This window comes from Anguilla anguilla, chromosome 2, assembly GCF_013347855.1.
Source record: "Anguilla anguilla isolate fAngAng1 chromosome 2, fAngAng1.pri, whole genome shotgun sequence".
Classification (NCBI taxonomy): domain Eukaryota; kingdom Metazoa; phylum Chordata; class Actinopteri; order Anguilliformes; family Anguillidae; genus Anguilla; species Anguilla anguilla.
The window spans coordinates 30,269,411-30,282,115 of NC_049202.1; the positions used below are offsets into that span (position 1 = coordinate 30,269,411).

Genomic DNA, 12,705 nt, shown 5'->3' on the forward strand with positions numbered 1-12,705 from the left:
CTTTTTGTGCATGAACTAATGGTGCAATGGCACACAGCTGGCTGAGTAACCAATTGTCCAATAACTTTTGGTTCCCTTTATAATGGGGGGAGGGGGCCTATGTACATAAAGGACTGTAATTCTCACATGGATCACCTGATAGGGATGTAAATACCCTATAATTAAAGCTGACAGCCTGCATTTTAACTCAAAGTTTAATTTGAAATCCAATATGCTGGAGTACAGAGCCAAAACAACAAAAATTGTGTCACTGTCCAAATACTTATGGATGGCACTGTATCTGCCATTCATATTGGTTAAGGGTCAATGACAAATACGGGGTTTAATAGTGAACAGCATATGAAAATATATATGCACTACATGGCCAAAAGCATGTGGACACATCTCATCCAAAATTATGGGCATTAATATGGAGTTGGTTCACCCTTTGCTGCTATAATAATCTCCAATCTTCTAGGAAGGCTTTATACTGTGTTGGAGCGTTTCTGCATGGATTTTTTTTTTTGCATTGTCATTTGCCTTCACTGGAACTAAGGGGCCTAGCCCAAGCAATGAATAAACAGCTCCAGACCAAGGGGTGTCCAGATACTTTTGGTCATGTAGTGTATTTCAGCACTCAATATGAAATGATAATTAATTACTGATGAAACTTCTGATTGGGATAAAATAGGATCATGATAATTTGTGACCTGGTATTTTTGCCAGGCAGAATTTCCCCTAAATATCAACATTGTCCCCTGAAAAATAAAAAAAATTGCTTCAGTTGAGATTGGAAGATAAGTTTTCTATATTGAAATAAGACCCCCTATGCATATATCGTACAACTAGTGCATGTACCCCTTTGCAAGGAATGGCTTGTACTGAATGGTTTTACAGTTGCACCGAATGATACTGTATATTATTGTATGATCAGTGATATCAAGATGATTTGCAAAAAGAATTAGCAAAAAACTTGAAACTCCTATATTATGTCCACGATTTCATTTGTTGAAAAATTACATTTCCTCCTTGGCGGTTTGATGAAAGACATGTGACATACATTCATTCGTTCAGGAGACTTACTGTAAAGTAGGCTTATACTCAAAAGACCATGGTTGCAGGAAGCCAACTAAAATTGATGTGGCATAGCTTAACACATAAATTCTAATAACTCCCAAGTGGTTTGATGTAAATTAATAAAATTTGGTAGCTATATTTGTGCTGACCCTAGCACAACCGTAAGGTATTAACTGAAGTCCTAACTGAATCACGTGGCGCAAGAGGGCACAATTTTTTTAAATTGATAAATTAATGAAAAATCACTGTCGTCTTTAAGACATTTACAACTTGCTGTAGAGAGCAATTTCCTGATCTGGAACACACTGTCCCCAGTTTTGGTGTAACCACATGGCTGAGACCTATGAAACTTGCAGTGGTATATCTCCCTTTGGCCACTGCGTGATTTTAGCACTCACTGAATTATCTGCATTTTATTGTTTTTTTGTAAAAGACTTAAATAACATCTAATGGTCATTTTTACCATTGGTAATCTAATGGTGTAGTCATGTGATATTTGGACCAACCATGTGATATTTGGACCAATAGCTGAGAGGGGGAGGTCGGAGAACAAGAAAGACATTTTCTAGAAGTTCTCCCTGGATGCCGTCACACACTGCACCATGAGAACACACAACACCGTGTTTTTGTTCTTCAGTTGGTCTCATTGCGTCTTTTTGCTCAAAAAGTTCTACTTCTTACTAAGTATACCACCTACTTAACTCGGATCCCCTGCCTTACGTCTTTCTCTGCCTCTGCCCTTATGCCTCCACCCAGCTGTTTCCTCTCCTAATCTCTATAGACCAGTTTGTAAGTCCCCCCACGCAGAAGCTGCTTGGGGTGAGTAATCATTACTTCTATCTTGCGTCCTGCATCTTGCAAGCGCATTTTAATAGATAGCGGAACTTTTAACTTCATACACATGGGACGTTGTACCATCAAAATATATTATGTGGTCTACACTGGAAACTCCTAAATTATTTATTGCGTGCATTGTTCTCCGATAACATTCTGAAATAAATGTATCAAATGATTTTGCTTCCATTCTCTGATTGTTCTGCTGCTGTCTATCTGGAGACATGTGCATTCTGGTCCTGACCCTGACAGTTCTCCAGTTTGTAATGATGATTGAGGTTTTATGGAATTCTGCACTCATAAAAACCTTGGTTTTATTACATTGAAATTCCACAAGTTAACTACCAAAACTGGATTAGCTAAAGGTAAGAGGAGAGAGAGGCTGTGCGACCAGTGGTAGAGGTAAACAGGTAGAGGCAGAGATTCATTTCTTTTACATTGCACATATTATTATCAAGAAAGGGAGGAATTCCTTAAAAATATAAACATTGTGTTCCCCAACATCCAAAGAGTGACTCCAAAATTATCTATAATATTAGCATAAGGGCCTATAACCCCACAAACAGCTAAACATGTAGCCACATGCCATACGATGATGGACATGGAACAAATACTCTGCATCAAATATTTATATTTGAAACATGTATTATTTACTGTTAATTGTTTTTTTACATTGTGAACATGTTTTTTAATATTATTATTGTTATTGTTGTTGTTATTATTATTGTTATTATTATAGTGCTGTGGGTCACACTTGTTGCATGTTGTATATGTGGTTTCCATGTTTCTGTGTATTGTATGTGTTGCTTTGTAAATATGACTTGTTGTCCTGCCAATAAAGCACATTGAAATTGAGAGAGAGGGAGAGGGAATAATTCAGTCTCTTATTTGGCAGGTTGGGAATGTCGCCCGGGAGACACTGACAGCCCTGTCATCACATCTCCCAAACAAGAATACTACCTTCCCCATAAATGACTACAATGGACTGAAGGGAATCTTGGATAGTCTACAGAAACAGATCTACAACATTGAAGGTATTATCATATTAAGTATCCACCCATGGAATACACTGGTTATTACTTAATGTTTTGTCTTTGTGTTTAATCTAATCAACAATTTAAATACTTGGCAAGACACATGTCTAAGCTGTCTGCAGTTCCAGAAGTCATGTAACACAAAACTTGTAAACTTGGCTCTAAAGACTTAGGACTTGCCTTCCAGTAACCTACATTCTCAGGGCTTTTATAGAACTAATGTAATTATTCATTTCTGTTGTGTGGACCTCTGTAGTGTGAATAGCCGGAGCAAGTGCCATGGTAACCATCTCGCGTGCCACTACAAGCGTTCCATAACAGCGCGTGGAAGTTGGGCTGTCAGCAGGAAACTGGCAAAACAGTCACTCGGCATTAATTCAAGTGATGGAGAACTGTAATAAATTGGAGCTAACTTGCTAATAATATTGTTAAGTTAATAGGCTTCGATGGCCAGCAGCGAAAGGGGCAACAACTGGGGGGATAGTGAGGTGAGGGAGCTGTTGATAATTAGAAAGGAAAATTAAATAAAAAAAACAAATTGACGGGATTAACGTTATTATTTTATTACGCTTCCTCATACGTTCCTTCAGCCTTGATGCCCTTTTTTGATGAAATCTCCTTTGTTTTTGTTTTATTCTTCTTGCTCTGATTGCTAATTTAACACCCAGCTCAGCTTTATTCTCGAACAGTTTAGCTAGCAAAACCAGAAACACCAGGGGTAACATTTTGCAAGGCAGTTGTTTTGAAAATATCACACAACAATCATTCACTAGAAAGACAATGTTTATTGTGCACAAGATACATAATTGCATGCGCCGCAGCGAATCCTGCAGATTCTTCTCTGCAGTGAAGATGTTCATACCGGGCAAAAGGTGGATAAAGAACGTCCGTGGAAATTGATCATCACTAATTCTATCCTTGGTCAGCTACAGCATTTTAGAAAGACTTAGGCTGTGTCCCAAACCGCATACTTCCATGCTCTGAGTGCGCATAGCGAGCATGCCTCCATCTTGGAGTGCGAGTCCAAACTGAAGTTCAGTTGTGCGGAACACGGATAAAGTACCCGGATGCGCACTCCATTTGATCAAAATTTGTGTGCATCCGTGCATGCTCCGACTGGGAAAAATTCCATAATTCCTTTCACGAAAACGGTCAAAAAAATGGTAATGGCAGATGACAGTCTAGTGTAGGCTACTCTCTCGGATTGGAAACTGAAATCATGTCATAGGAAAATGGTACACAGTGAGGAGTTGGTATATAAATAAAGTGGTACAGTGTTAATGAATAACGCAATACGTAAAGTATCAGTTGTATTTTTAGTTTAAAGATATGGGCTGCGTTTCCCAGAGTCTCCTTAGTGCTACGTGAATCGTAAGGTATACTTTAAGGTCTTACTTTAGGTCTCAAGCTGTTTCCCAGTGCCTCCTTAGCTAAGGTATACCTTCTGAAAGGTATACCTTTAGAAGGGTGGTCTGAGGCACTCGTAAGCTGTCCCTTAGCGATGCGCTTCGCTCATGCTGTCACAGGTCTAGCCTTATTATGCCATTTTTCTTTTCAAATCAACAGTTGTACTACAGTGCGCATCTAGTAGCACATCTGCATGCGAAAATGCCATAGATAGTTTAATATTAACTTTACGAAAATTAATTATCCACTCAACGTTTCTGTGCATAGCACGTCATGAGAATGTTGTCGTTTCACCTGTTTATTCATATCATGATGGTATTTTAAGTATAGGGCCATATAATACTAATCCAATTTGTGAAAAAAAATAATACATTTTTTCAATTTATACATAGTGGAGCTAACTGAGGATATGGCTTTTCTGACTGCACACCCTGTAGAAATTAGTTCGTTTGTGTGTGCATCAATGATCACACTGACTTGGAACAAACCGCCGGTTTATTAAGAATATAAAACCCGTGTGAGCAAAGCCGACGTGGAGTGAGTCAACTTGAGCCGCGTTTCCACCGCAGGAACTTTACCCCGGAACTAGGAACCTTTCGAGGAACTCAGTGCGTTTCGACCGCAGGAACTAGGGTCTAAATTAAGTTCCGGGGACTTTATTTCACCCCCAAAAAAGTCCCTGCTCGGGGGGTAGTACTTTCCAAAAGTACCAAAACCTTTGGGGTGGGGCGCAAGCGCTGAAAATGTCTGATTGGTCAACTACTTGCAGTGTTTTATTTCAACCGCCATTTTTAAAAATCTGCAGCCGCAAACCAATTAATTTTCATAATAACTTGAAATCAAACTTGTATATTATGCGGCGCAGTAGCCTACTTTTGGTTATAGCCTGCCAACGTCTTGGAATTATAATGTGTACTCTTCTGTTCTTTTCTTGCTTTAGTATTCGTTTTATAAAATGCTAAGCATTCGTGCTGGGACAGCATATTACGTACTAAAACATTCAAACGGTTTAATTCGGTTGCTGAATATTTTCTTCCGGATTTTCTTTGTTAGCCCGTTGTAATTGACTCAAAACATTTGATACAGTTATGTGAGGTATGCGGTAGTTCTGTGTAATTTACATTGGTGATACAGTAAAAGCAAACTGGAAATCACCTTCCGCACTTTTTGTCAGGGTAAAATAACAGGTTAATTCTAGTAATTGTCCCTTTTGATTTTTTAGACTGCCGTAATTTTACTCTGCCATTCTTCAATTCCACAAAAAGACCAGGAAGACTATGGACTAATTTACGGTGCATGGTTCGCTTCTGGAGGGCACACTTCGCTGCTCGGCTAGCGGTAACTTTGAAGGAAAGCAAACGGTGGCTGCACCACTGCTAATTTAAATTTTCACGCAAGTCCGAGTTTTCGTTCTATTCCTGTCATTTTGCGATTAGCCTATATGGAATTGACGATGAGAAAGTAATCAATTCAACAGCAAATTGTTTACAACGTGTGCATGTTTTCTGCTGTTGTTGCCAGTTATTTGTGGAATGTGAATGCATTCTGTCGCCTCGAATGTCAAGACATGAAAGTGAATGTTCGCATAAAAACAATGAATGTGTTTGAGAGGATACATAAAACAATCTGACTATTAGCCTGTTATATCCTATTTGTTGTATAACAATGGTCCAAGTTTAACTACCAACAACAGTTTTGCTTGACAACGGTAAAATATGCCCAAGCGGCTGCGGAAGAATATTTCAATTTCAGGTGATTAAATCAATAAAAATCAATAAATACAAAAGTAACCATATATAGTCATTGTTGGTAACCCGTTGTATATAAGTGGAATAAACCCCTCCGGGCTGTCCCGGTTATTAGAAAATAATGTAGGCTACTTCGGTGATAGTATGGGGTTACAGAAGAAATCATAGGACAGATGGACCGACGACAACGTCGCTTTTTCATACGTCAGTGGGCTAATTTGCCTAATCTTCGCGGAACTTTAGACCACGATGGAAACGCAGACAACAATGGGCTGAAGGAACCTTTTAGTTCCTTGAAAAGTAGTTCCTGGGACTAAATGTTCCGGGTACTTTTGGTGGAAACACGGCTTTGCATGACCAAACTAGAGGGAACTAGAGCACAATGATTGGCCTAGCCATAAACACACATACAGGTACGGTGGCTCATAATGAACAAACATAGCCAAATGATCTACATCCCCTTCCTTTAGCTCACACCTCCTATATAAAACAAAATAGCACTGGGTAAATATCAACATTACCGAACATTTCTTTCTTATCATGTCGTTTTCAGATTTTCGGTAAACAACCCAATAATGATATTCTTGGTTACATTTAAGATTATCCAACAGCAAACCAAGGTTGATGAACATATCACTTTAACAGGTAGGCCTATTCATAAGGCATACCCGGTATAGAATTAATCGTGATCAATTTCCACAGACGCGCTTTTGCCTTTCATCTACCATCATTTTTGGACTGCAGAGAAAAGTCTGTGGATATGCTGCTACAGTTGCCTATATATTGTGTGACAAAAACAAATTAACATTAGACCTTTGTTTCAATAAGAACAAAATAATTCACCCATATGTTGCCTATATCCTTTTTACTGGGCTTCCAAGAAGTTCCAGACCATGGCTAATATGTCCCGATTGATGCTCTTTATTTTATCTTTTGTAGCCTATATGTACGTATTTATTGAAACTATCACAAGGTCTCGTCTTGACTCTTAAAGAGATTAGCAGATTATCTTTAGTAGGTATAGCTTCCTCTTTCGCAATATTATATTGATGTCAAATGATTATGACAACACTTGTTATATTAAAACGTCATTCATAAGCCTTTACAAGTGAGACAATCGATTCGCTTGGCATCGATTGATAAACTTTTCAGCACCACAGTGTAGGCCAGCTCCTTTGGAAGTGTCTTAAGTGTCTTAATCCCTTAAGGGACACTTCCAAAGGTTCCCTTTTAAAGGTATACCTTATGCTACCAATGCAAGTAGGAACGAAAGGAGTCTCGAGTAAAAGAGAAGAAAAAAAACAGATCCTTTTTATTAACATTAATTTCATAAAAACTATGGTAGGGAAGCTTCCTTTATTTTCTCCAATTCATAAAATGGTTTAATAAGCAATAACATACACAACATTTAACATTTCCACCCCTTACTGCAAACAGACTACCCAGCTGGCTTGTACCTTACTTGTGTTTGCTGCGACCTTAGAGAAGGGAATATATACGCCTGTGAATGACACACTCCATTAAGGTACACTGCAATTGTAATCACACTGCAAACTCCATAGAGCAAAGTAGAAGAACACACAAATAGTTAAAGCAAAGCCAAACGCTCTTAGTCAAGCACAGAAATCTAGAAGGGGCGTAAAGCAAACCCAACAGCATGCAGATAGACAAGCCCCCTCAAATTAATGGCAGGCAGAGCACTATGAATAGGCACAGCAAGACTGGGTTAGCTGATTGAGTTAGGGCGGGGGAGAATGGCTAACATGAAAACAAAAAACAATTAAACAAAAAGAAATGCTCAAGCTAGCTGACCAGCTCCGCGCGCTAGCTGATCAACACAAGGGCAGATCCTATGAGCGGAAGCACGCTCACTCGCGGTAGCTGGGCAGCTAATTTGCAACATGCACATAAATCGAAAAGAAGGAACAGCGGTCAATCCATGCATCGGCCACCTATTCAAAATAAACCTTCTCCAGCTTACATACAGTACATGCACTCCCGGATAGGCAAAACAACCTGCAGTCCTAACACGGGACCAGCACAAACCATTTATCAACGCCGCACACAAACGTTCCACTCACAACTATTAACCGGTGTAAGGTTGCAAGGACGTTACCATGTCATCTAATTGCCTGCTCACCTCTAGCGGCTACACTTAGAAACCTTCGTAAAACGTTAAGGTACATCGAAATTCGGAAACGCAGCCATGTACTTTTAACGAGTGTAGCGAGCTATGTTGAATTCATCGGTGCTAATCGTCCGGGTCCCGTTTTGAATTATAAACTGCCGTTTTATCCTCGCCACTGCCCATCTTCTTTTCATTTAATTTGAAATACACCCCTTGCCTATGGAGTAGCCACCACAAACATGACAGGCTCCATATATGTTGTCTAACTGAATACCCAGTTGTTCGCACACAGTTGGTATACAGCGCAAAACTAATGAACAAAACAGACACGACTGTTTACAGTGAAATGGAAACTTTATTATGGGGTTGACAGTACACTGAAAGCTATCCAAACTGCAATTAATATTTTCCAAGCTATCGTTGCCTTCCACTGCTCTTCTGACAGCAAAAAGGAGAATTCAATTGAAGTGGCTAGCTTGCAAAAAGTTGCTGATATTGCTGGTTAGTCTAGATCATAATATTTCAGCAATAGCCTACTACTTTACTTATAGAGTGTGAGCATCTATCAACCAAGTTTGTTCGGTAGACAGAAAAACATCAGATTTTCAACTGTATTATTACAGTTATTATTACGTTGTTTTTGAAATTGAGTATCTTTAAATAGGTTAGTGGTGTTATATAATGTGGATATTTCGTAATGTAAGCGTTGGATGGTAGTATAATAGTTTTTGTGAAGCATGCAACAGTGATGACCTGAGAGTTGGAACATTGCCAAAACGTGGTGGACGGTTGAAAATTGTTTTCAAGTCATCCCATCCACATACAAGAAAACATACCAGAGTACAGAGCATAGAAATACACACAAGTTAATTATTACACATTTAGGTACTGTACCGCATTGTGTGACGATGCATTCTTTTTAAAATCTGATAGCAGTGTTAAGCTTCATAAACCTTCATAAGCGGCTCATTTATATGCTTTATAATTGACAAAAAACATTTTATTTAATTTTGGAGAGATTTTGGATGTGTGTCTGGACCCCTAGATATTTTAGACCACTGTATGGACTGAAAGCTTGTAATTCCGACTTGAAAATGATGCAGCAGTGATTTTCTTGAGTCAAAACAGTTGATTTGTAGTGAAATACGTGAATATGTTGTGATTCACAGCAATGCATAATTTAGACATTTTGGATAGATTTGGAGACGCTAAGTACACTGCTTAGTTTTTGCTTCATACATCTATAATAGTTCTACATATCCACCCTTTGATTTTATGAACTTGTGGTCAAAAAGTTTTTGATCCAGCACATGTATAGTTTAACCTGCTGTATATATGCAATCTCTCATTATTTCATTGCAAACTAAAAAATTCAAATTGCAAATTCATTTTTAATTTTTTGTCTAGACAATGGCATGTGGCACTTTATTTCTAAAATTGTACAAATGTCTAAAATTGTACAAATGTCTTGCTTCATTTACGCCATTTTTCAAGTCTCTGTGATGTTCACACCTGGAGTTATAAAGCTTTAAATAGGGTACCCCGTAAATGGGCAAGGATTGCCAAGATTTGGCCTGTGTGCTAAGGGGTTAATTAAAATGTGTATAAATACTTGGTGCAATCCCCGAGTGGCCATGACGCTGGTGTCCTGAGATGTTTCAACTCATACTTTCAGTGCTCCTGCAACCAAACTATGAGTTGAAAACACAAACTTTGTATTCGGGCTTTATTAGTAGATTGGCTTGCGAGGCTGTCTCTTTTTTCACTTCGTTCAACAGAGCCTGGCCGATGCTTTGACGTTCTAGGCATAAATGAAGGAGGCAACCTTCCCAGGATAGTTGTATTTTCCCAACCAATCAGAGTTCAGAGGGGTGGCGCTCCAAATGTGGTGACGATTTTGGCCAGGCGAGGTCTGAAACATGCACCGGAAAAATATTACCGGAGGCAAACTTTTCCACAGACCCGCATCAGTTCGCCACTAATTGGGGAAAATGGCTAATGTTAACATCAGAGCACCAACCACACCATAAAAGTTTATCACCGAGATATGCAGAGTCTGCGATTCGAGGTTTGATAATAAAAGAAACAAACACAATTTATTTATCGGTGATAAATTTATTTATTTAATTTCTTTTTGGTTCAACAATTCCACTTGCTCTTCCATTATTGATTGTAATGGGCAAACGATAAAAACCATTGCTTCTTCTGGCCGTTTTTCTGGGTATTTATTTGATAGCAGACTGCATACCGTAGGTCACGCTTGAAAAATTTAACTTTTGCCAAATCCTGTAGGCAAGCAAGCGAGTACATCTCTGTTCGATAATAGCGTATCCAAACGTACGCGCTGAAGGTCCTTCAATGAAGTCACGCCATGTATTTGGCAAGTCTGTGATATAACAGAATTAAAATCTTCTTCGAATTTGTCCATAATTCTGTTTTTAGCAGATAATTTGGGTTAGCTCGATAGCTTTGTCTGTTTCGCTGGTGTGTTTCAGTTGAGACTTAAGCTGGCGGTATACTCAGTAAGAAGAAAGAATTTCAGGATTGAGAACCACCAGCGAACATGTCCACGAACACCGTTGTCGGTATACTCAGTGAGAACACCGCATCGTTTAATGTCACTCCACGCCGCTGGGGGGCACAGAATAATTATGAGGCAGCTATTAACCGGGGCTGGAATCTCGCCCAGAACTCCGTCTCGCGGCTACGCCATGGATGTTGTGATAGAAAAATTATGCTTAGCCATAGCAATAAGAAACAGTAAACTGAAAATTACAAATGTACCTCTCACCCCTCCCTTAAAAGATGTGTTGTTTGCTTCACGCGAAAAGGGAACTATGCAAGACATGCCTATGAAATGTTAGAAGCTGTTCAGAGAGCCTTCATGCAGAAACTTTTTTTTCTATGTGTGAACTCTCCTATTTGGCCAAATAAATGTTTGAACTGAATATTGTGTGAAAGTCTATTTGACTCTTCTCACCGAACTTGGAGATCTAGAGAATTTCCACCACAATGTATAAAGAGAAGGGCTACGTGACATCACAACACAAAACAACAATGGCGGCGGTGATAGAAGCACAAATGCAACAGAGACAGAGAGAGGAGTTTAAAGTGGCTTTAGTTTATCTAGCTATGCAAAAGAAGAAAAAAAGGCAAAGGAGACGGTACGTTTGCCCTCTAAATCAGAATAATATGGAGAATGGATAGTTTTGTCTGTACATTCGGCAAATACGGAATTTAGATGAGGAGGTCCACTTCTCTTATTTCCGAATGTCTGAATGTTTGATGACTTGCTGAAACAAGTAGCACCATTCATAAAACATGCGGGAACTCACAGAAATCCCATATCTACAGAAGAGAGATTGGCGTTGACTCTCCGTACATTAGCATGTGAAGTCTGCCCTCTGAACTCTCAACCGTGACGTAACCAACCATGTGTTATTTGTATCAATCGCTGGGAGGGGAAGGTCGGAGAACAAGAAAGACATTTTCTAAAAGTTCTCCCTGGAGGCTGTCGCACACTGCACCGTGAGAACACACAACACCGCATGTTTTTGTTCTTCAGTTTTCTCATTGCGTCTTTTTGCTCAAAAATTTCTACTTCTTACTAAGTACACCGCCTGCTTTAGATTGCAGCACACACAAACAATGGGAGTGTCGGGGGGGGGGGGGACCGGCACACTGAGACAGACAGTTAGATTTACCAATAGGGAGCCGCTGCTGGCCCCGTACGGCAGGCGAGGCTCCTCCCCTTTGCCCTGGAAAGTACATGTGTTCGTCCAGACGAATTAGACAAGTAGACGATTCAGGACAACTATATTCATAAACGTTACCATTGTCGTGCTGGTCGTCCATTTACCAACAACCCCCTCCCTGCAGTCTCATCTGCAACTACACCACCCACGACACACTGGACAATAGTGTCTATCTGGGCATTCATAAAAGAATTTTCACCACTAAAAATTTGTACTACGTCATAGCAACAAGATAAACCCAACAAAAGCCCTATGATATGCCAATGCAGCAGTGAAAACCTTGCTCACTGAATAACAAAATAAACAAGACAAATTAAAAAGGATACCATGTAATTTACTGTCAATATCTGGGATTAAATATGGAATACAACCTTACCATTGGTTTTATGCGTAGAGATGTCCCTTTCGAAACTAAGCTTTCTAATGATGTATAACATGTCTAATTTTACTTTTGGAATAGCGTTTTATATCCCAGCGTAACCAAAAGTTTGCTCTCATCATCGCCTCCTTACGCATTCACTCTGTGGTAGCAGTAAAAGACACGGCGCCCAGCAAAACATTATTGATCAGTTTTGTCTTTTTTGGGAAATATTATTATCTTTGTGAACTTCTGAACATGGTTAGGGCATATGTTTTTGCTAATAGACCTAGCTCATATACTGTTTTCTGGACTGTCATGAGGGGAGAACGACGGCATTGGTTCTCTGTCCCTATCTCCTTCCACTGAACACAGGTACGATTTA

General features: G+C 39.4%; 1 protein-coding gene across 2 annotated transcripts in view; it reads left to right on the plus strand.

The window, feature by feature from the left end:
- The window catches only part of zmp:0000001082 (integrin alpha-M), a 147,175-nt gene that overhangs the window by 66,219 nt on the left and 68,251 nt on the right, over positions 1-12,705 (plus strand). For both annotated transcript variants that reach the window (XM_035404225.1, XM_035404226.1), the window contains exon 9: positions 2,786-2,924. In XM_035404225.1, the coding sequence (XP_035260116.1) occupies positions 2,786-2,924 (139 nt within the window). The remainder of the gene's footprint in view (positions 1-2,785; positions 2,925-12,705) is intronic.